The following is a 25,009-nucleotide window of genomic DNA, read 5'->3' on the forward strand; positions in this document are numbered from 1 at the left end:
GATAACACGAGCTCTGAGGTTATCACTCATCACTGTAGTCAACATCTCAAGTAGGATTCTAAAATGATACATGTAGAACTGATACATTGAGATCTTGGCTTGACTCTGAGCTCGGCGGTCAAATCGAGAGGGTCCAAGTTGCCAATGATGATGTCTGATGAAATCTGCCTCTGGACCAACTTCTGTCATTCAGGCAAACACTTTTGCATTGTCAGTGAAAAATCGTTCATTTCTTCCTCCGATATTCTTTCGAAAAGTTTCTTAATAGCTTCAAGCATCTCACTTGCGTCGATGATGTTGATCTCCTCTTCTTCAAGTTTTTCTGTTCCTATCCTGATTTTGTACATGATTTTTTTTTTCCATCAACTTTGTACGCGGTAAATTCAAAGCTTATGATCCTTTTCTGAAGACCAGTAGCTTTTGCCTTCGTCTTCGCATCAGTGTTCTTTGTCTGTTTTGTTTCGTAACAAAAGAATGACTGAAACTATTGCTTCAAACGAAGTAACTATTGATCTTGTGGTTTCAGCCCTTGCAGTTCACCGAGTCCGTGATAAGTCTTGGAAACTAAGGATGTTTTCAATCTAAGAGAGTTGTTCTTCAAGGGTGGCAAAATGCTTTGTAGATGAAAAGAAGAACACATATATGGCGTCATGGATATTGAAAAGCTCGACTATCAAAAGAGGGGAATTGCAGCTATGTTTTATAACAATGTTTAGTCTGTGGGCCTGGCAGGGAATTTAAGGCTCTCAGTGATCAAGAAGTTCAAATATTTTGTGTTGAGCCCCATCAAATTGACCAGACATTGCACTTGCATAGTCACAAGACTGCAAAGCTAGTTTATCAAGAAGAATTCCTCTGCTTGACAATGTTCCTATTATACTTTCTGTCATACCCTGCTCGGTTTTGTTATTAGCCTCGCTAACATCTAATAGCCTCTTTCTGGTTCTCCCTTCCAAGCTGATATTGCTGTTACAACCGCAAACTTATCAGAAAGTTAAGTATCGGTTATCGTATCTGCCATCATAGAATAAAATTCTGAATCCAAGACTTCGCCGAGGATCTCCTCCCCGACTTCTGCTGAAAGAGAGTCAATGAAGTCGTTCTAAGGAATTGTAAGTAAGTAAGTAAGTAAGTACTTTTATTACCCGAAAATTCACTAGAATTACATTGGAGTACGAATGGAAAAAAAAGAAGAAAATGACACTACGAACAGAACCATAAGTAAACACACACTATGTACACTAACAAAACTACTGACACATGATAGCTAGCCACGGGTTCGTCCTTCCCTTAGCCTTTTCCAGGAAATTCTCTACGACCCGGTTAATGCAAACTGTTGGATCGCACACTCCGTATTTACGCATGATATACGAGTTCTTCGTCCACGGATGAAGTCTCAGAAGGAACTTCGCGAACCGAAAAAACAGAACTCTTACTTTTGTACATTGGGCGGACGACAAATAATTCCAAAAACGTGCTATATACAGTACATGTGGGAGGGCAATGGCATTATACAGCGACGCAAGAAATCTACGGCAGAATCGATATCTGTTACCAATGATTGATCCGTGAGCAATCCGGATTTTCGCCTCTACGTGTCGTAAAAGCAACGTTCCTGTCAATTAGAGACCTCGACCGATTGGTAAACCGAGGTAGGTAATGCTCTCACATGGCCTTACAGCTGAATCAACTAAAAGAATTTCATTCTCATAATACCCCGCGTTGAAGAACAGTACGGCCGATTTAGACACATTAAATGATAAACCTATTTTATTATATTCCCTACTCAAAACATCAAAATTCTTCGATAGTCGATCGGCAGATCTGTTCAAATTAAGTAGGTCGTCCGCATACGCCATCAACGAAACATCAATCCCTTTTGAAACACAAGACGTAGCTACCTGGGCTTGTGCTGGCAGAACGCTATTGTTATACAAAGTCGGAGACACAACTGAGCCTTGCCTGACCCCTTTACGAACTGGTACAACAACGGATTCAGTCGGACATGAGGGTATTTTAATTTGCACTCTAAGGTTATTGTACATATAATACATAGCTCTGACAATACACAGATTTAGCCCTTGTTTATACGATTCTAAAAGGATCTGCGCAAGCACCGACGAGTCAAACGCCCGGCTCACATCAAAAGAACCAATAACTAATGGTTCGCCCGTTGCCTCAGAATCCGACAAAATAGCAGCAAGGGCGAACAGAGCATCAGCGCAACCAAGACCTACCGTAAAGCCAAACTGGTAGTTTGGCATTTGGCAACAGTTTCTAACATTCGGCAATATAAGCATTTCAAAAAGCTTACATAAAACTGGCGACACAGTAATTGGGTGATAGGAGGAGCATATCTTAGCTGGCTTCCCTTTTTTCAGGATGGGCGTAAGTTGTCCTCTACAGAAAACATCGGGCACAATACCGACTACGATTATGATCTGGTACAATAATGTTAACATTTCATATAAAAGACGAGTACCATTCACAAGGTGAAGTGCACACAAACCGTCAACTCCGCGCGATTTTTTCTTTTTCAACTTAAAGACTTGCGGTTACATCTGAAACAGTTACGGTAAAGTCCGGAAAACTCGAATTTGATAGTACAGATTCAAGTTGCTCGATATATGGCCTTGCTACACTGGGATCTGGGGCACTAAATTCGCTCGTATAGTAGGCTCGCCAGTCATTTGGGTCACAAGGCATGGAATTAGGCGTTTCTTGGCGGTCTTTCACGCGATCTTTCCATAGACGACTTGGATCGTTGATTATTCTCTCTGTATATTCATGTTTCACATTTGTACGATGCTGCTTGAGTGCTTTCTCAAATTTACGTTTTTGACGCGATCTTGACGCGATTTCACTAGCTCTTGATTCTTTGAGTACCCAGGGATTTCAGTATGTTTACGAATTTTCCTAGCGGGAATAGCAGCATTTTCTGCGGTTAGTAGTGCATGGGTGATTTCAGCACAAAAGCTATTGACCGCAGACAATGGCATGGTCTGTGGCAATGGCACAAAAAGAAGAAAGGAAAACTGACAAGTCTTTTCTCTTCCGAATCAAACGAAGCCGCTTTGTCCTTTTTTTGCCACTTCGTCAGTAACAACAGTCATGTGGATTTCCTACTTGATAAAAGCACTTGAACTAAGGTTTGGCAGTAAGCAAAAGGTGAAGAGCCAAACAGAAAAATTGTGAAACATTTTTTGGATGTTGCAAGGACCCTAGCGAGACACAGCATTGGCTTTAGGAAAACTGAAGAACATAACAACAACTTTGTTCAAACTGTTCAACTTCTAGCGAGATATGCGGCAGCTATTGATATCCAAGTTACCCGTAAATTGCGGGGAATAGGTGAGGGGGTCCTTACGCTTCCCTTGTTCTTGGGTGATTTCAGTAACTTGCCTCAAGCATGGGGGAGACTATAATACTAAATCCTGTGTTGAACTACATATCGCGTTCAATGAATAGCGGGATAAAGAAGGAAGTATTTTTGAAACGAGCTGCGGAGTTTTTTGATAGAGACTCAATCTTAAAGGCCAAAGAATTGTTGACTAAGGAGGCCAAAACTGGTGATCGATTTACGAAATGCGTCAGATGAGGACAATTTAATAGATATTGCTAAGCTTTTAGCAAGATGCGCTAAAGAAAGAATAGAACTTCCCAGGTTCGTTATATTTGATCCTCAAGAAGTACCGGCCAGTGGAGCAGAAGTAGACGTATGTGTCATGTCGACAGTGAACGAAATGCGACGACAGTTCTAGGGTTTTCTCGAGTGCTACAACCAAGTCCCAATCCCGTGGCCTCTTGGCAAATCTGTAAGTGACGGAAACCAACCCAATCCTGCACCAGATAGACTTTCTCCACTACCCTATTCCGTAGTTTTGAAGAACCCACCCCCCACTACCACGTCAGAGGAACGAAAACAATTTTTGATGAGTATGTGTGGAGAAGACCTGTCAGTCGATGATGTTGAATTGAAAAGAAGTCGATCTGAATGGCGGCTTGTAGTTAAAACGAAGGTCAAGGCAAACATCATTGCCTCTTCTATCAACCAGAAGTCGCAAAGTGGTGAAGCTAGGGTGAAATCCCCAGTTTTTATAGGCGTGATCAAAAACATTCCGACTACATATGATGCCGATAAGGTGAAAAACTGCGTTTCAGGTTGCGAAAGGACAGAGCAGTGTGGTAGAAGTCGAACCTATAAGTTGTACTTTTCTTCCCGCTATCAGCTAGGTCTGGCCATGAAAAGCCCTCCAAAACTTGAGTTTGAACGTTTTCCGATTGAAGAGTTTGTGTACCTCCCAAAACGATGCTATAACTGCCAGAAATTCGGTCACGTTTCAGCGGCGTGTTCCGCTCCCCAGGTTTGTCCCCGTTGCGGTGTCCTTGGCCATAAGTCAAATGCTACTACCCCCTGCACGAATCCAATTGGCTGTGTAGCATGTAAATCGACAAAACATACCTGTCAGTCAATCCAATGTCCTGAGATGAAAAAGCAAATTGGAAAGCAAAAACGCTGCGATGAATGAACAGCATGCAAGTACTAAGGTCGTGTCGTGGAATATGAACGGAGGTGTGTCTCACAGAATCTCCTTAATTAAAAAATTATGTCGGCTAGGCAATATTCTATGCATCCAAGAACATCTGCTGACAAGTGATAGTCTCAGCCTGCTCAAGTTTTCAGACAATCATACATTTTATTTTGTCCCAGCAAAGTCTCGTCGACATGGAAGACCCTCTGGTGGACTAGCGATCGTATGTAGCTCTGCAGTTGATTCCGAGAGTCTTCATACAGCTGAAAACTTTATGGTTATAAGAGCTGGGAATCTTGTGATCGTCAATGTCTACCTCCCCACAAACTACAGCAACGAAGAATCAGATAACCAATTCTCAAAGGCAGTGCGTGCTCTTGCAAAGTGCCTCAAGACCAATATGTTGTCCAAACTGGAATGCGTTATAATTGGAGACTACAACTGTGATCTAGCCGACGATTCGTCTCCTCGGTCCCGGTTGATCCTAAGCACATTGGAAAATCCGACATGCCTTTTTTCATGTGCCATTGCCACATGAAAAAAGGTACTTCCTTTGGGATTTCGCTAGAGATTGGCTTCCTTATTCCTTGATCCTTATGAACTATAAAACCGTGTTTGCAATTTTTGACAACAACTCCATTAATTGTAGAAATATTCAGAAATTCTTCATTGCAATTGACTGTTAACTCTTTACGTAGCTCAAATACAAAAGATGATGTAGATTGTATTTCCATCAAGATATCTTTTACATTCAACGTACAATTTTCCCAGACAGTCTTAACAATGTCATTGGCGCTAGCAATAAAAAATAATGTATTCCAGCTTAGTAACACACGTAAAAAATACGTTATTCGGTCTCTGATCGGAAACGCCTTGTCTATATTGACTCCTCCTTATCATTTGTGTCGACCAATGGCGCGGCCAAAATTATCGTAAAGAGCCGGAGGCACACATTTGGAGTATTTTCTTATCTAATTTCTATTCGTTTTACCTTTCAACGTTGCTCATTACTTTCGTCCCAGGCAAACACTTACCTCCCGACTTGAATGAGGTATCCCAGCGTCTTCAAAAGCACTCTTGTCAAGGGGAAAAAATTCTAGGTAGACAGCCAAATCTTGCTTGTCCTTCTCAAGCCTTATATCCGTCTCAACCTCGTGTTGTAATCGATTTTTTTTTTCACTTTCCTGTATACGCTTGCTTTGAAAGTGTCTATCGGGCTCCTTTTGGAATTCTAATCACTTGTTCATTGTGCTTTGAAATTTCTTGTCTTCTTTTCCACTCGTAGTCAAAGTTTGATCGACACTTCATGCACATAACCTCGTCTCTCGCTCTTGGTTTGCTCGTATTATCTTATGAGGCTTCAATTTAATTTTCCGAAACTGCTGAACCATCAAACAGAAATAAATCAAATGCGAACATCAAAAGATTTTTAAGTCGATTTGCTAAGCTACCAGTTCATTCCCTTTAAAACTGGTTTAATTTAAACGACTCTGTTTAAATCCAAAATTGTTAAAAATAAGAATTAAACAATAAAATGAAACGACTCTATGCCATGTGCATGTAAATTTGTTTTTCAGTATCTAAAATCAACCATTTCTCTGATGAGAAGTCTGAAAATTCCCAATTCTTTTGAGGAGAAGGATAATGCTCCTTAGACTGTCTCTGACTGAATTGAGCGCCTGAGAACTGGATAAGGCCAACATAAACGACTTAAATGACTTCACGAATAGTACGGACAGATCTGAATGATTGGACATAAACAAATCATGTGCGAGCATAAGCAGGTTTTTAAGCATGAGTTGCTACCAATCAAGTCCCTTTAGACCTGGTTTATTTTATACGACTCTATTTAAAGACGAAATAAAAAAAAAATTAGACAATAAAATAAGATCAGTCTATTCTATTTGAATTTGGTTTTTGGTATTTACGACTGAAACTGAGTTTTGTTAAAATCAGCCATTTCTTTACCGCGGAGTTTTGTAAATGCAAAAGTTTTTCTAGGAAAATAGAATAAAACTTAGTGTCTCAGAATTGAAAATTTGGTCAAAATAAACGACTTGTATGACTTTGCAGAGACCTGGGGGTGGGTCATCCCTAACTCCAAATCTTCCCCTGATCACCTTCATGACGAAATAAATAAGAGGTCCAAATAAGGACAGGTCCTTTTATCAGACAGAGAAGCAAAAATATAAACAAAGTCTGTGGATATTTCTATGACACAGTTGGTGGTCATCATTGATGTTTATACTAACGTATCAAAATTAAAACAAACTATATTTATTCTGAACAAAATAATCACTTCAGGGTCAAAGCAAGTTACCGTTTCATTGACTTAAAAAGTTCACTAACTGTTCTTGAATATGGTTCAATTTTCCTCAAAATTGTAGGTTAAAGCAAGTTAGTCCATTGACTTAAAAAGTTCAGTAGCTGTTCTTGAATTCCGTTACACTGTGTTGAATATTCTTCTGATTAAAAATGAAATAATGCGGAGTGAATTATAGGTGCTAAATTTATCATCTTATTCTTCTAACAGCATAAAAAATGTTGTTGATCCTAAAGTTGATCTGTCATCCCCATATATACGACGTTGGTATTTTTTTCCATTTTCCACCACACTGCCTTTTTGAGGACGAAATAAATAAGAGGCCCAAATAGGGACAGGTCCTTTTTATTAGACAGTGGAACACAAATATAAAAATAAGAATATTCTTATGTAATGTAAATTGAATATTTAAACGTGAATTATTTAATAAAATTTACTATGTAAATTATAATGTAATTATTATAAATTTTTAGCATAATTAAATGATTATCTTACTTAGTATAAATAAGAATATAAATTGAATATTCTTCTTATTAAAAATGAAATAATGCTGGGTTTATAGGTGCCAAATTTATCATCTTATTCTTTTAATAGCATATGAAATGTGCTTTTAGAATACATAAAAAACTATCTTAAAAAAAAGGTAATTTCTATTGATTGTAAGTATTAACGTAGCTCTTTAGTTTCATGCAAAAACTGTTTCCGTTTATAAGCTAAGAACCAAATATAATGATAACCTTGAGATAGTGTGAGCTATAGTAATTGAGCAAGGCTTTAACTGAATTAACCAACAACGGCTAAAGCTGTATAAAGATGGTGATTTGAAATAAAAAGTAACAAAATAAGTAATAATTAATCAGTTCAGATGACTCAACGCTAGCATTACAATTAAATGTCATCTAGAGTAGTAGAAGGTGTTTATAATTTTTCCTGGCTTCATTCTTTTTTATGGCACTTGATATTAACCAAGTGACATATAGCAATCGCAAATTCTGTCGGTCTGTCTGTCGGTCCCGGTTTTGCTACTTTAGGCACTTCAAGGTAAGCTAGGACGATGAAATTTGGCAAGCGTATCAGGGACCGGACCAGATTAAATTAGAAATAGTCTTTTTCCCGATTTGACCATCTGGGGGGGGGGGGGGGGTCGGTTAATTCGGAAAAAATAGAAAAAATGAAGTATTTTTAACTTATGAGCGGGTGATGGGATTTTAGTAAAATTTGATGTTTGGAATGATATTGTGTCTCAGAGCTCTTATTTTAAATCTCGACCGGATCTGATGACATTGGGGGGAGTTGGGGGGGGAACCTAAAATCTTGGAAAATACTTAGAATGGAGGGATCGGGATGAAACTTGATGGGAAAAATAAGCACAAGTCCTAGATACATGATTGACATTAACGGAACGGATCCGCTCTCTTTGGGGTAGTTGGGGGGGGGGGGGGTTATTTCTGAAAAATTAGAAAAAATGAGGTATTTTTAACTTACGAACGGGTAATCGGATCTCAATGAAATTTAATATTTAGAAGGATATCGTGTCTCAAAGCTCTTATTTTAAATCCTGACCGGATCTGGTGACATTGGGGGAAGTTTGGGGTGGGGGAACCTAAAATCATGGAAAACGCTTAGATTGGAGGGATCGGGATGAAACTTGGTGGGCAAAAAAAGCAGAAGTCTTACATACGTGATTTAAATAATTGGAACGGATCTGCTCTATTGGGGGGGGGGGGGGGTTAATTCTGAAAAATAAGAAAAAATTAGGTATTTATAACTTACGAGTGGGTGATCGGATCTTAATGAATTTTGATATTTAGAAGGACATCGTGACTCAGAGCTCTTATTTTAAATCCTGACCGGCATTAAGCCTCTTATTTTCCTTTTTAAATCAATCTATTGATTCATAGAATTTTGTTAGTGCTCATACCATATGATCTCTTGGCTCTTAGCTCTTCTCGCCTCGTCACAAGTGCCATATGAGCTCTTAGCTCTTGTTCTTTTCTTTTGCATTGCCAGCCATATTAATACTAACTACTACTAACAACTCACCGCAGCACCGAGCCGTCCGAGGCCAACACAGCTACACACACTCCTCCATCCCAATCTATTCGAGGCCTCCCTTTTGCACCCTCCCAGGAAGTTCCCATTTCCTTTAAATCTGTCTTTCTGACATCCTCCCACCCCAGACGAGGACGACCTGCTTTCTGTTTATTCCTGGACGATTGGCCGAAAAAGACAATCTTCAGCAATCTGTCATCCTTCATCCGCAGAACTTGCCCTAGCCATGTCAATGTTTCTTTCATCATTGCCGTAAAAAACGGGATTGGACCACATTTTTCGTACAGCCTACTGTTTGTAATACGGTCAGTCAACCGGGTACCCAGAACACTACATAGGCAATTTCTGTGGAAAACATCTAGTAAATCTTCATCCGCTTTTCGGAGCGCCCTGCTTCAGAGCGATATTTGACTACTGTCAGCACTGTACCTTCTAATATTCTAATCTTGGTTTGCAAACTTATCTTTCAATTCTTCCAAACTTTTTTTTAACTGTGTAAAAACACCGTGAGCCTTGGCTATTCTAGCTTTAACATTTTTGGTGCTCCCACCGTCTTTATTAATAATGCTACCAAGGTAAATGAAGCTGTCCAATTGATCAATCTTTTCGTTACCCATCGTCACCTTTTCATCTTCACTTACTCCTAGCCGTAGTGACTTAGTCTTCTTAACATTAATTTTCAAACCTATTGTAGCACCTTAAACTCGGAAAACCTCTAAAAGTTCATTCGTTTTGCTCAGTTTCATCTAGGCTGCTTAAATCATCAGCATGATCTAAGTCCAGGCGAGTTTTTCCTTCCCATTTGATTCCTTGGTTTCTCATTACCTTTCCTGTGCTCCTTAAGACAAAGTCCATCAAAACGATCAATATGAAGGGGGATAGAACTCAACCCTGCTTAACTCCTGATTTAATACAAAACTAGCTGCTAACCTCATTTCCTGCCTTAACCGCAGCAGTTTTATTCTCGTACATAAAACTAATCACTTTAATGTATTTGTCTGGTATGCCATAAAAGGATAAGACCTTTGTTACAGCTCCTCTATCACCAGAATTGAACGCTTGCTCATAATCTATAAAACTGAGGACCAAAGGTGTTTGACAACTAAGTCACTTCTCAATTATTAACCTAAGAGTGAAAATTTGGTCGACACATCCTTTACCTTTTCTAAAACCGCACTGTTCTTCTCTTAAAACTTTGCATACAGCATCTACCAGTCTAAAAAGTATCATGTTACTAATTAATTTGGTACCTACAGAGCCTAGATTAATGCCTCGATAATTACAACACTCACTCTTATCACCTTTATGCAGAGGGTTAATTAAGGATTTCCTAAAATTGTTCGGTACTTCCCTTTTTTTAAAATTATTTTCACGATCTTCAGCAACTTATTTCTTACCTCAGAGCCACCATATTTAAGAAACTCATTTACCACACTATCAACAACTAGAGCCTTATTATTTTTTAATCCTTTTAGAATTTTCGCTAATTTTTCCTCACAAAAAAATTCTTCCTTCACATCCACGGTATCACGAACTTTTTCATTTTCATCTATATCTTTTCCTGCAACTGTATCTCGGTTTACCAAATTCTCAAAATGTCCCACCCATCTCTCTTGGACTCTTTCCTTATCACTAATTGTGGCTCCGTTCCTATCTTTAACTGGAACAAGTTCGGATTTACTACTCCTTCTCAATTTATTAACCTACCCGTACAATATTTTACTATTATACCGTGTAGCTGCATCTTCCAGATCCTCGACAATTTTAGCCATGGCATCCACTTCACACTTTCTTAGTTCATATTTTAATGTTTTCTCCAATTTCTTTACATTCCTTTAGTTATCTCATGATCTATCACTCAGATAATTATTGTATAAGCCCCTTCTCCTCTCCATTAAACATAAAGCTTTTTTCACAAATATTCCTAGCTGCAGTCTTCACTTTCTTCCCTAAGACACCATCAGCAACTTCACAAATTGTTTTTCTAAAATTATTCCAATCATCTTCCACATTGTCAAATTTAAAGTTTTCAATTTTAACATTCAACTGGTCCTTGAAAGTTTCTCTCAAATTCTCCTCCTGGAGTCTACCAACATCATAACTTCCCGGGAGGTAGTTACCCTTCCGAAATTTCAGTTTTAAATTGACCCTAGACACTACTAGATTGTGATCTTTACTTTTAACATAAATAACAGCACTCCTATATATCCTAGTATCTTGTATTGATCCTGCCAGTTTTTGGTTTACTGTAACATAATCAATAAGGTTCGCTGTATTACCATCCGGTGAATATCATGTTGCCTTATGGGCCATTTTATGACCAAACATCGTATTGGTTATAACTAGATTGCTATACCTGCAAAATTGCAAAGGTCTGTAGCCATTACTATTTTCTTTTCCTACACCAAATTTACCTAGGCTAGGATACCATTTATCCCTATTTCTAACGACCGAGGCGCTAAAATCTCCTAGTAAAAACACCATATTTCTACCTGGGACCCTGTCTATTTGCTCCTGTAAGTGTAAGTAAAATTCATCCGAATCACTAGTATCTCCGTCAGTCGGTTCAACAGGGGCATGTGCTACTATAACTGATACCCTGAACTTTTTAGTCATATGGTGAGCAGTTAGTATTCTATTTATTCATACCTTCCCAGCCTAAACAAGACTTAGCAGCTTCCTTATTCATCATGAATCCTACTCCCTGTCTATGTATCCCATCCTTCCTGCCTGAGTAAACAAATTCTATATTACCTAGTTTCATGCTTCCTACCCCTGGGATATGAGTCTTTGAAACTCTTAATAAGTCCAGTTCGAATCGTTTGAATTCGTCAGTCAAAATGTTGATACGACAGTCGTTTTTAAGATCGTAACGTTCCAAGTTCTAATTTTCATGTTCTTTAAATCATTGAAATTATTTTGGCTTCAGGAAAAGCAATGATCCCGGATACCAGTGTAGGACGGGGATCAACATATCTTCTCAATTCTACACCGAAGCGCTTAAGCCGGCTTAGAACCGGACAGCAAGAAGTCCCTGGGACCTCCGGTATGAATGGAGGCTTTGTAAAATCTTGCGCCCACCTTGGTCACAACATGGTTTTCAGCACTTGTCGATGTTCTTCTATCAACAAGAGTCAGAATCTTGACACTCTCAAGCCTATCATCTCCGAGTCATAATATATTCATGCCTACAAATATTATTCTAATACTATATAATACCCATACCCATAGTATATAAATTAGTTAGGAAGAGATTTTCAGCCTGAAAACACCCGTCAAAACAGACCAAGCCCAAAAGAACTATGCATTAATCAGAATCCTGTGCGAATGCTGTATCGTTTGCTAGGCTATAATTTCCTCATGGGGCGTCACTCTTCAAGATTAAGTTGAGCAGAAATAAGCATTAATACTTAAGGTGAGCAGAAATAAAGTCCTTTAATATTCAAACTTGCAATGCGAACAAAATGTTGTAATATTCAAACAAACAATGCGAACAAGAATTACTCTAGCAAAAATGAATGAAACACAAAAATAATAAATATTGATATAGATGAGCAAATAAAATGAACGAATAAATATATAATGATATTAATTCTTGAAAATCTCAGCGATTCAAGCTCCAAGATTTGATTGAACAGATTTTTTTTTCATTTGTCAATGTTATTACTGTAAAAAAAAAGGTTAAAATTTTAGGGTCTTCAGTAAAAATTTAATTAAAGTTAAAGTTTTAGTAAAGTTAAGTTTAAGCATTTTTAGTTGTGGTATGTGCTAGATAATAACTTGCCTGGTTTTGCTATTCGTTTCTCTATTCATTGTGCCAAGATATTTCAAGCTTGTCGCTGCATGAACTGCATGATTCCTGAAGGCAAAACTGCCGCTTCTTGAAACGTTGAAAATTACAAAATCGCACTTACCGGTATTGGCGTGAAGTCCGATAGACTGAGAGTCACTCTGCAGTCAGCCAGAACATGGTCAACGAAGGTCATGTAAGACAAATCAGTGCCATTAAGTAAAAGAGATGGGGAGATGAGTTTTAGACTCGTGGAGATTGCATGGTTCAGAAACGGTGCATCTCCGTTTGGCAGACACTCAGTTTCTTATTCTAAAATTTGAATTTTCATTTTACTTTCGCCGCTGTGTAGCAGAGAGTTTATCTAAGTTCAAACGTTCGTAATATCAAATTAACAGACTTGCTATTTCTTCTGGATTTAATGTTTTTGGGCTCATCAGAATTCAAATCCTTAATCGAGACATAACGCGTGAATTTTTGGCGATGGGAAGTCAAATATATTTGCTTCAGTATTGTAGTACTGCTCAAGGTGCCGGTAGTTTGTGCATCATGGTAATGTAAACAAGTATTTTGAAGTAGTTAAAATAAATTAATCTGGGTTAAGTTTTGGTCGACAGCGCTATAGAAATTTTATTATTGGTATAAGTTATTAGTGAAGATCCAACAGCAATATTTTTTGTACTAAGCAACAAATTTTATGGGCTAGGAGATACATTTTCCAGTTTCTCTAGACTTACCATGAATTGAATACCAGATAAGGTTGGGGTCTACACTTTTTATATTAATTGTTGACAACAGATCGTTACTATTTTGTTGTTTAATGAATTTTGTCTTTACTTTTAGTTTTCTGTGTTTTGACGATTATATATAATTTTTTTGGCTTAAAAAATAGCGAATTGAAAGAGCCGTCCCTGTTCGACAAAATACGATTGAATATGGTAAGGGAACATGACCAAAGATTTGAAAAAAAATATATATATCAAGCATTGATAGCAATAGGACAAAAGTCTTTCAGTAAAATAGTCCAATCGATTTTTGTTAAATAGCTCCTTTTTTTACTTAAAAGTCCTCAATCGGAAAAATTGTATTTCATTTTGCTATGATGAACGGATCTATGTGATTCTCGGAAAATAATTGCCAAGGTCCAGGGAATAAAGAGCGCCATAGGTGCTCTGGAAATATGCCTCTGTGATTCTTTGATATTAATTGTCAATATTTTAGAAAGAAAAGGAAGATGTTAGTAAAAGTCGTATTAAAATAAAAAAGGAAATGAGAGAATAATAAGCATAAAGAAAAAAAGCAAAAAATAACCGTCATTCATATATTCGTAATTTCCCCTATTCCAAAAAAAGCTTTATGTTACTATGACAGCTAATCTGTGTCGCTCTTAAGAAATGGCTGTTAAAACTTGACAAAAAATCTTACTTATAAAGAGCAGAAAGTTTTTTTTTTCAGTAGAATCGTTTTTTCTTTAGCAAAAGGCTGATCGAAAAATAAAGGCTGCTGCATGTTGCTATAAATCTAAATAAGGACACTTGTGACCCTTAGGCTAGTCCATCGTGTTTCCATATTCATTCTGGAAAAGTTGCTTCTCGAATAAACAAATTAACATTTCTTTCTTCTTTTAGCCTGACAGCCCGTACCAGGGAGGTGTGTTCTTCTTAACGATTCACTTTCCTACGGATTATCCTTTCAAACCACCTAAGGTAAATATTCTCTCATTTGTCACCCTTTTAATTTTTTTTATTCTTTCCTGAAGTTCTTATCCTCAAAAACGGCGACTGCTGGTAAAAACCTCGCTTGCAAGAAATAAAAATATAACACAAAAATAAAAACATGAAAAATTTAAATAAGTTTATAAAGAAAAAAAAGATTGCTACAAATACTAATGTCTAATAACAAACAAGTTTAAAGAAAGAGCTAGGAAAGGACACAATAAAATACATCCTTATCCTGTTCACTACTAAAGTTATAATAGAGCCTCGTTCTGTTTTTCTAAATTGCATTAAAATAAGCTAAGATTTAAAAATAACTTTCAGTAAAATTAGTAGAAAATAGCAGATGGAATTCAAATAAGGCATAAATGAAGGAGTTTTAAATATACAATTTTAGTAGAAATTTAATGTTTGATGGTGGAGGTAGAATGATCCCTACTGCTTAAGCATTAGTGAAATTTGTTTCGATTTTCTTGGATGTAAAATATTTGTTTTTGGCAGTCCATTCCATTTTTTTTTTTTTTTTTTAATTTGTTTAATTTTGAAAGCATTAAACCCAATATCTCTTGCGAAGGGTGAGATAAACATTTGAGGATTCCTTCATTCGTTCTTTTGATTAATCAAATAACTGAATGAACAGTTTTGGCAAGTAATAATGCAAGTAAGTTTGGCAAGTAAGTTTTTAGATTTGATTCTTTTTAATTAGTTCTAATTTAAATTATATTTTAGATTTAATTTGTGTTTACTTTTTTTAACTTCTTTTATCTGATTACTTCGATATTAAATTTTAATTCGATTTATAAAGTGAGTAGGAAGGGACAATCTGATATCTTATCAGAGAGAATAAGTGATTTCTTAGAAATAAGTGATTTCTTAGAAATAAGTGATTTCTTATAGGTCTAATCGAAAAATAATATCTTAATAGTAATATGGGGAAATGTCTTTCACTTTCGAAAGCAATTTTATTTGCTTCTCGGATAGAGATAATAAGTTTTGAAAAGAAAAAATATAATATGGATGAATAAATTTATTGTTCAGTCCTTAAGGTGCATACTCATTTCCGACATAAGTCTCAAGTTTGATAAATGTTTTGAACCATGGACAAAACGGGCATTTCGCATTTTTCTTTGTCATTTTTATTTCTTGGGTTTATTCCTGGGTTTCTCGGGTCCCAGGACAAAAGGTTTCAAGACGATTTAACAAATTATATGCTAAACAAAGTAGCTCAAGTCTGGTTAAATATTTGGTATGAATTTCTACCTAAAACAGAAACTTTGACGCTCTTACATCGGTGTAATGGAAATTGAAAACTACTAGTGCCACTACTAGTGTACCGTGGACGCACATAACAGGGGGGGGGGGGGCTCTCTCATTTCATACTTTCCCTAAAATCCTAAATCTCTTGAATTTTGGGTACTTCTTATTAAACTTATTATTGATACTTTTAATTATCCCCCCCCGAAAAGAAAAAAATTACTATTCCCCCCCCTCTTAGAGAAAAATTAGGCAGATAATAGACAGACTCTTTTTGGAATTACTGTTATTTATTGTAAAATAGTTAAGACTAGATGAATATGAAGAACACACACAGAAATGTAATTTTTGAACGCTTTTTGAAAAATTTATTCTCTTGATCTTCTACGTGATTTAAAACAAAAATGAAAAAACAAATATTAGAAAATAATACAACCGTTTTCTAGCTAATGCAATAAATTTTTATTTGTTTTGTAAAGCTAGATGGCGTTGTTTTTCAGATAAAATTGACTTTCTCTCTTGTCTGCCTTTACATTCTTTATTCCACTTCTAATCACAAACCTGAAATAGATCTGTTGGGTTTTATCCAGAGGGTGTTGCTTTTTTTCTCAGAGACAAAATTCAGTTTCCTCTCTTGATCAACTTTTACACTCTTTGTATCACTCCCAATCACAAACATAAAATTTGGCTCTTGGCCTAACACCAAAAAATCCGAAAATCAGCTGCCGTCTGTTGGCAAAAACTCTAATGCAGGAGTAGCTGAAGCATGTTAAGCCTTATGAATGATCAAGATATCACATCAGGGCCCATTTAAAATGGATTAAGCTTAAATCATCTTGAAAATGAAGTAAAAAGTCTTATAAATTAAGGTCTACTATAAGGGTGTAAGAGAGTTGGCTTTAATAAAACAGTCTTTGTTAAAATTTGTATTTTGATATAGGCTATGTTTTGAACTTAAGAAGACACTATGATTGCATGGCGAACTTTATCGTTGGACAATAGGTTTTTGCCTTTATAAAGCTGGGCTATACCTTTACAAAGCTAGATTCATTTAGCTAGGCTCTGCCTCTATCACTGGACAAGATCCAAAATTAAAACACATTCTATACATATTTCAGAAACGTTGGATGTATAATTTCAAAATTACGTAATTTTATATAAATCTTCAAAATTATATAATTTTCAAAATTATAGCATGGCTACTCCTACAGTGCCTGCTCGTACACTGACAACTAAAGTGTTTACAATCAGTTAACATTAACTCCTGTTATTAGTAAATTTTTTTGCTAATGTTACGACTATTCATGTATGCAAGAACTAGGTCAATCAAAAGACGAAAATACATGTATAAAAATACAAGTTTTTCCTTGAAAGCGAGCTTTGGATTTAAAGGTCAAAACTAACAGAAGTTTCAAATAGTTTTGAGGCTTAACTAAAAATAATTTAAATTTCCACAAATAAGTATGGCGTTACCACCCCTCAAAACCTTCGAAAGACTGAATAATTATGTGCGTTTTACTGCATAATTTTTTTAATGCTTTTTTCGATTTTTATTTTAAAACTAAAAGTTAAAGCTTCCAAAAACCTCTCAGCTGTTATTAATAACCTTTTTTTTTCATCGATCAGAATCATTAGTTTTTAAACATATTATCCTGCAGAAGAACATGATCAAGTAGTCCCTAGATTACCCATACCTACCACAATAGCTTGTGGCGAAAGGGCCTTCATAATGGTCCATATTCCTCGCTACACAGAAGAAGAAGACTGAACATAGATTTGAATTTAAGCAATCAATATAGTTTTCAGTAAAGCTTGAATGATACTCTAGCAGGTTTTTGGTTCGAGTGGAGGGGGGGGTTGCAACCTTATAATTACTTAAGTTAATCTATGACATCTATGATAACTCGGTGCTTGGTTTTATCCTGATTACTATTTCTGCTTTTTTTGGAAAGGAAATCTTATGTAACCAACTTACGATACGTTTTAAGTTTGGATTTTCTCCTTTTTTCTAATGGTTGTTTATAAGTTTTGATGTCATAAAAAAAAAAAACAATAAACAGTGTCATTAAACTCGAAAAATCTGTTCAGAATGCATGCTCTGCATGCATTCTAATGCACTATAAACATATATCTAAACATAGTGCACTCATGCACTCCATCTATTTATCTGTTCAATAATTTCTGTAGCTATTTTTATCTAATTTATATATTGATCAATAATGTATGTCCAATTTGTATCTATATATCTAGGTGATTCATTCAATTGATATATTAAAATCTTTGCAAGGTTTTCTTCTAGTGAATGCAAACATTAGCATTTGCTGAATCTTTATGTAACTAAAATCTTGTGGCTAACGAACATTGAGAAACTCGTATCTTTATCTCCAATGATTGTTTTTTTTTCTGCTTGTGTCTATTCTTGAGCTGTTTATTGATAGAGTACTTCTTTTATTTGACAAAGGAAATCTTATCTCTGTTATGAAAAACTTGCGTTTTTTAGGTTGCTTTCACAACAAGAATCTACCATCCAAACATAAATAGTAACGGTAATATCTGTTTAGATATTCTACGTTCACAATGGTCTCCGGCTCTAACAATTTCGAAAGGTACCAGTATATCTACTTATTTTTCAGTAACCCCTCTCCCACTTTCTTCCACCTCTGTATTTCTTTTTCTCCTCTTTTTTCTCTCCCCAATCTTCTTCTCTTCCTCTATCCCTCTATTTTTTCTTTCTTTCTCTCCTATTTCTTCCTCCCTCTCTGTGTCTCTTTTTCCTCTCTCCGCTCCATCTTTCTGCCTCTCTATCTTCGCCCCCTCTCTCTCTCTCTCTCTCTCTCTCTCTCTCTCTCTCTCTCTCTCTCTCTCTCTCTCTCTCTCTCTCTCTCTCTCTCTCTCTCTCTCTCTCTCTCTCTCTCTCTCTCTCTCTCTCTCTCTCTCTCTCTCTCTCACTCTCTCTCTCTCTCTCTCTCACTCTCTCACTCTCTCACTCTCTCTCTCGCTCTGTTTCTTTCTTTATTCTAAAGATGTGTTTCAGCTGCTATCTATCTACTTTTTTTTCACCGCGGTGGGATTTTTGTGGATGTACAGTTGTACACCCACGTAGGCCTGTATAAAATTCATCCTTTCTAATAAATAAATGTGTTGGTAACAACAAAGCTATAGAGGTTGCAGTACTATCCAATGGAAGAAATACGAATATGCTATTAATTATGATTTTCTTTTTGTTCAGTTATTTGACATGTGCTAATTTAATGCAATATTTAATCGTGAATGTGTAATCAAAAGGCTTCCAATACAGTTTTTGTTTTTGCCCCAGAATATAGCCATAATTTGCGCACCATGATTCTTATTCTGAATATAATTCCTTGAACCAGTTTGTCATGACAAATTCAAAAATGCAATCAGATTTTTGGCTATGCTGATCATTCTTGCTTAATGATTTGTTTTATGCCTGAAATACAAAGAAATTGCAGCGAAAAATTCAAAAAGTCTTTATGCAAACTATGAATGTTAGTAAACAACTGACTCAATTTCTCAATTGACCACATTTAATTGTTCCCAAAACTTCCGCTACCACTTAAAACTCTTAGTTATAGTTTTATTTCCACCTATGGGTAATGTTGTTTTGCTTCAGACTTCGGTTGCACAGATAATTTTTACGTAATGATTTGTTTATATTTTTGCCTGAAATATTAAAATTCGAGCGAAAAATCGTAAAAGTCTTCACGCAAAATCTGGTTCGGTATCTGAATTCGACATATTTAATCTCTCCAAAGAACTCAGCTACCCCTTAAAGCTTTTGGTTAAAATTTTATTTCCACCTATGGATAAAGCGTTCACTGACGTGTAGGCTTCGGGTGGCTTAGTGCTGAACTGAAGCGTCAATAGTAGTATTAGTAGAGTAATAAAATTAAGTCGTTTTATTTTAATTCAAGAACTAAAATGTACGATTCTAAAAGAACCTTCTATGCTGAATCTGAAAACTCAATTAATGCATACTTTTTGTGCAATATTCCGCCATTTTTTTTTTTTTCGTCTGTTTTTCTAAAACAGTGGGAACAGCCTATGGACTTTCATACACTAATGGGTGTTTGGATCGTTGACTTAAAACGGCTGGAAGGCATTCAAGAAGCACTAAACCGTCTATTATAGGATTGATTACAACTCAGTCAACTCATAGTTTTTGCATCTTCATTTTTATTTTTATTTATTTTATTTATTTATATTTCTCCCCGAAACACTGGAATGTTAAACCAAGGAATCTCTTTGGATAAATCTATATTTGGTTTTAAGAGGTTAAAAAAAATATTCTTAAAAGAAATCCATTTTGTCCTTTCTACGTTTGTATTTTGCGTAACATTTCGTTGTGTTTTTGGTTCTTCTGGAGTATATGGCTTTAAAATTTGTTACCTCTCCTCCCCCGCAACAATTCTTTGACTAGACCTGTAGATTCTGATATCATCAAGATTATTTATACCAAAGATTGTAAGTAAAGTAATTTTAGTGCAAGTCTAGTTTTTTCATTTTAAACATGTGATTAGTGTAAAGTTGATTGACTTCGTTTTTGTAACAGTGTTACCAATCTGTTTACTTCTCAGTGAATTGAGGTACAAATTAATGTTTTGTTATAACTTCTGTTTGGTCTAACTTTGATTGAATTTTCTTTTCTAGTATTGTTATCAATCTGTTCACTCCTCTGTGACCCAAATCCAGATGATCCATTAGTGCCAGAAATAGCTAGAATATACAAAACTGACCGGGAGAAATACAATGAATTAGCAAGAGAGTGGACTAGGAAATATGCTATGTAAAAAGGGGTTGTGTCCCTGGCTGTCTTTTACTCTGTTTCATCTGGTGTAACTGATATCTTTCTTTTCTCCTGTATTTAATAATAGTCTTTTGTTTTAGTTGATAAGAGAGAATTTTGTTTTGTATGTCGGTCATTGTGCCTTTATTTCTAACATCGTAAAAACCGTAAAAAAAACAGCGTAATTAAGATTATTAAGATACAATATCTATTATTTTCATTAATGGTCTGTTCAGACGCATGAGAAAACCAATGATAAAAAGCGATCAGTACGATGGGAAAAGTGTTCAAACGATAGGTGCAAAATTGTTTCTAAAAACACAGATAACTTATACTTGGTCAGGCCAAGTCTCTAAGCCAAGTGTATTTTTGCCCAGAATCTTCCTTTTTCGTGTTAGTTTTATACAAAGCATTAGTTTTGGATAAAAACTGATGATTGTGGAAAAGAACCACCAAACTGGAATTTTTGCGCGCTTAACAGTTGCCATGCTTTCCACTTTCAAAAATACTTGCTCATTTTTGCTTGGCGACACACGAAAACCCATTTGTATCATAGGGAAAGAAGAAGAAATTCATAGCCCTAAAACCGATCGGTACTATGAGAAAAAGAGATTGGTTTTCCCATGGTATTGATCGGTTTTTGAGCGTTTCCCCATGCGTCTGAACGGGCTATTAGAAGAGAAAGTTTAACAAGAACCATTTACGCCACATTTTTGATCAAAGATTGTAAAAACCTAAGCAAAGAAACGACAGGGTATAGTTTCTAAGGTGAACAAAAATAGGAATATTGTTACCATGGGAGATGTTTTCTTGAAAACCGGCTTAGAACAAAAAAGAAGCAGAGCTGTAAGATTAGTTAAAGAGAAAGCTGACTGTTCCTAGCTTTTCAGCTACTCTTTCCATATGAGTTAACTTGTTGGTATTTTGCCGTGTAAAAATTTACTATGAAAAAAGAAGCAGAGATGTAAGATTAGTTAAAGAGAAAGCTGACTGTTCCTAGCGAATTAACTTGTTGGTATTTTGCCGTGTAAAAATTTACTATGAAGCTTGCTTGCTATCAGTTACAGAAATTTTTTTATGTGGAAGCATGAATAAATAAAGTTTTTATAGGGAATGTCGTTTCATAAAATATTTTCTCTTGATGTAATGGCTACGCAAATGAAAAATACTGCCATCTATCTTGATGGACTGCTTTCTGTTGCATTTGTTTAAAGTGTCATTGCTTCTTTGGTCGTTATATTCTTTGTTGTAATGGATAATAAGAAATTAAATTGTAGTTATTTTATTATTAACAATTTAAGGGCCCAAAATTATTCTGAAATTAGAAAGGGGATTTTAAACTTTTTTGGCAGCATTGAAAATTATAAATAATAAACTAATAAATTAGTTCATACCAGAAAAAAGATGTGATACTAATTTGACTATAAACATTGATTATTAGAAATTATATCATACATTTCTTGAATTAAACCAAAATATTTGGCTGAGCAGATCTAGCGATCATCTATAGTTAAACGGGACGGATTTTTGTTAAAATAAAAATTCTTTGGAAAGTAGACATTTAAATGTACTTAAAATAGTTCTACGTTTTGAACGCTTAAAGAACATCTCCATTTGACGGTTTTAAAATCTGTGAGAAACATGCTTCTGCTGTCTACTCCAGTGGCCATTTAAAAATCTTGCAGATTTGCGAGGGCTGCCAAATCTTCGCTGGCGAGGAAAAAGCCTAATTACGATACCTACCAGACGCGCAGACAGTGATTACAGATATGTTTGTACTCTACTTTTTTCTTTATTCCAAAATCGTAATTCAAGAAACTATCTTTTGTTTATGATAATTTCTCAACGCAATATAGTGTATCTGGTTATTATTCAACATTTTATTTATGTCCAATTGGGGGCTATATTCTATTAACACTAAGTTTGATTAACTTTCTGCAGACTTGTTTCTGTCGAAAATGCTCTCCAATGCTCTTTCTGGGAGGTATCACTGTTGTGAATTGTCATACCAAGTTTTTGGCTATAAAGCTGGACAACTGCCCGATTTTGCACTGGATTGGCTATAAGAAAATGATCTAATAAAGGTCCTAGAGCCTTAATAGTTGTCTTGACAGCTTTTGACAGAGGAGACCAATTCTTCATACCCTACTTCATACTTCAATTCTTCACCAAGTCTTTGTTTTAATTCAAGATGTCTGTTTTATAAAAATTCTCTCTTTTCTCCATATTTTTTTTGAAGGTAGTGACACCGATTTTTGTGATGAAAGCAGTGAATAAAAGTTTTTATTACTTTTTTGTATACTCTTTAGCTGTGACGAACCGTCAGTTTGTATACCGTTACACTGTCGGTCTAGTTACTCGTTATTATGAGCAACAAGCTTTTGTTTAGATTTCCACATCTTTACTATGGCAGCAAGCTTCGCATATCTCAACGCAGAAGACCAATTTCTTCATAAATCTTTGTTTTAAACGAAGTTCTCTGTTAAAGAGAGATCTATGATAAGAGATAAAGATCTCTTTCCACTTTTTTCTGAAGATCGCAATACTGATTTTTTTTTTCATGAAAGGAGCGAAGTTTTGTATTTTTTTTTTTTTTTGTACAGTCTTTAACTATGATGAACTGTCGATTCTCAAATTCTTACATGTCGGTACGCTTTGTTGAATATAATTTAATTAGACGAGTTTAGAGCTTGACAATTTTGATAACATAAATGCTGAATACTGATAACATAAAGTCTACAATTCCGAAAAAATGACTATCATCAGTGGCTAACTTCTAATTACAGATAATTGCATGGAAAAAATTGTTTCTGGCATAGGATTCTAACGCAAGGCTTCCCATTGACTAGCCTGAGCTTCCAATCGTAGACTGACATGCATACATGGCGATTTTTCATGACTTTTATTGTGGACTTTGGATGCTCTAGGGCTGGGAGCTGTGGCTCGTCAAACTTGAGAAACCATGGATTTGACTCCCATACTTGCTGCCACTTTTCCATGTTATTATTTTCAGTTAGTAAATCAATGTCAATGGATTGTTTTAATTACATATATACACTGAGCTCAGTTATGCCTGTGCAGTGCTGGGACCAGTGTATGTTTCCGATTTATTTATTTACCATGTAAAAATATATCTCAAGTTTAATTTCTATTTCAAGCTATATGATTACTTATTTCTAGAACGCATCTTTTATTTATTTGAATATTAAAATAAGATTCTGCCAAGTTTGAATTGCGCCCTTTTCTTACAAGCTCTCCTTTGTTGAAATCTGACCTATGCGGGTTGCAGCGGTAGCTAGCAACCTAGTAAGAGACGATCACGTCCTATAGTAAAAAATGAAATAGCCGACAACTCCGAAAAATAGTGTCAGATCGGAACACAAAGTAAAATATTAGAATTGCCTTGTTCAAAACCCCTATATAGGAGACTTGCAGCTTCTTGGCTTGAATAACGAGGAAAATTCATTGGCTTGAAAACAAGAAAACTGGCTGCAAGCACGATATTCTGCATCGACGGCATACTGGAAAATCATAGAGAGCTCTTCAATGGCTCATTTGAAAGGAAATTGATATATTTAAAAACCTTTCGTAACGAACAAAAATGATTTTTAAAATAGAATCAATTTTTTACGAAAACCTACATTGTTCTATAGCACTAGAGTAGCTGACGTTATCATTTTCTTGCATACGAAGATCAAAATAGGATTTTTAACATAAAAAACATGTAGATATAGTTATATAAAAGGCAGTAATTTTTCTTAGGTTTTAACAAAAAAATCTGTTTTGTGAATTGAAACTGGAATAATATTTTGAAATTTTTTAAATAAAATAATTTTATTTCATCTCTGGCTTCAAAGTCAAAATTGTCTCCGAGAAGCAAGCTTTGTTTTGCTCCTAAACTGCGCATCACTATAACATTGTGCTGTATTTCCATAGCAAAAAAGGAAAATTTCAAAATAAATCTTATTTTATTTACAAATAAGAGTGAACAGTGGTACATTTACATCTAGAAATAAGCACTGGTATAATTACGTATAGAACTAGACTCTAAATTGATTTGATAGATTTTTAGGTGTTATATATTCCCTAACAATGTCCTCTGTGATAAATTCTTTTTTGGTTTGATGGTCTAGAACCGTGATTCCCAACTTGGGGCGCATGCCCAAACCGGTTTGGAACGGCAATATTTTTGTTAGCCATGGGTAAGACGTCCACCCTTCGACTGACTTTACTTTAGAGCCTTTATTAAAAAAAAAAAATATTTCTCATGGGAATAGTATCACGTTCAAATGCATTTAAAGAACATAAAAAACATGATAGTAATGCAATGACATTATGCATTGTAAAAAAAGGGTGTTTCGGTTTGCGGGTAACTGAACCCATGTCACTGATCTTGCATGAAACTCAACCTGTTTTAACTGAACTGTCGGGCAATTGAACCCACCCCCCCCCAATTTAACTGGAATCGCATGCAACTTAACGCTATTTAACCGAACCCTCTTGCAACTAAACCCCTTTACAACTCAATCCACATGT

General features: G+C 35.7%; 1 protein-coding gene across 1 annotated transcript in view; it reads left to right on the forward strand.

Moving 5' to 3' along the window:
• The window catches only part of LOC136031656 (ubiquitin-conjugating enzyme E2-17 kDa), a 46,697-nt gene extending 23,932 nt beyond the window's left edge, over positions 1-22,765 (forward strand). The window contains exons 4-6 of the mRNA XM_065711326.1: positions 14,326-14,403; positions 18,167-18,272; positions 20,338-22,765. Of these exons, the coding sequence (XP_065567398.1) occupies positions 14,326-14,403; positions 18,167-18,272; positions 20,338-20,477 (324 nt within the window). The 3' untranslated portion in view covers positions 20,478-22,765. The remainder of the gene's footprint in view (positions 1-14,325; positions 14,404-18,166; positions 18,273-20,337) is intronic.
• Positions 22,766-25,009: the final 2,244 nt, after the last annotated feature.

Source organism: Artemia franciscana, chromosome 10 (genome assembly GCF_032884065.1).
Source record: "Artemia franciscana chromosome 10, ASM3288406v1, whole genome shotgun sequence".
Lineage (NCBI taxonomy): Eukaryota > Metazoa > Arthropoda > Branchiopoda > Anostraca > Artemiidae > Artemia > Artemia franciscana.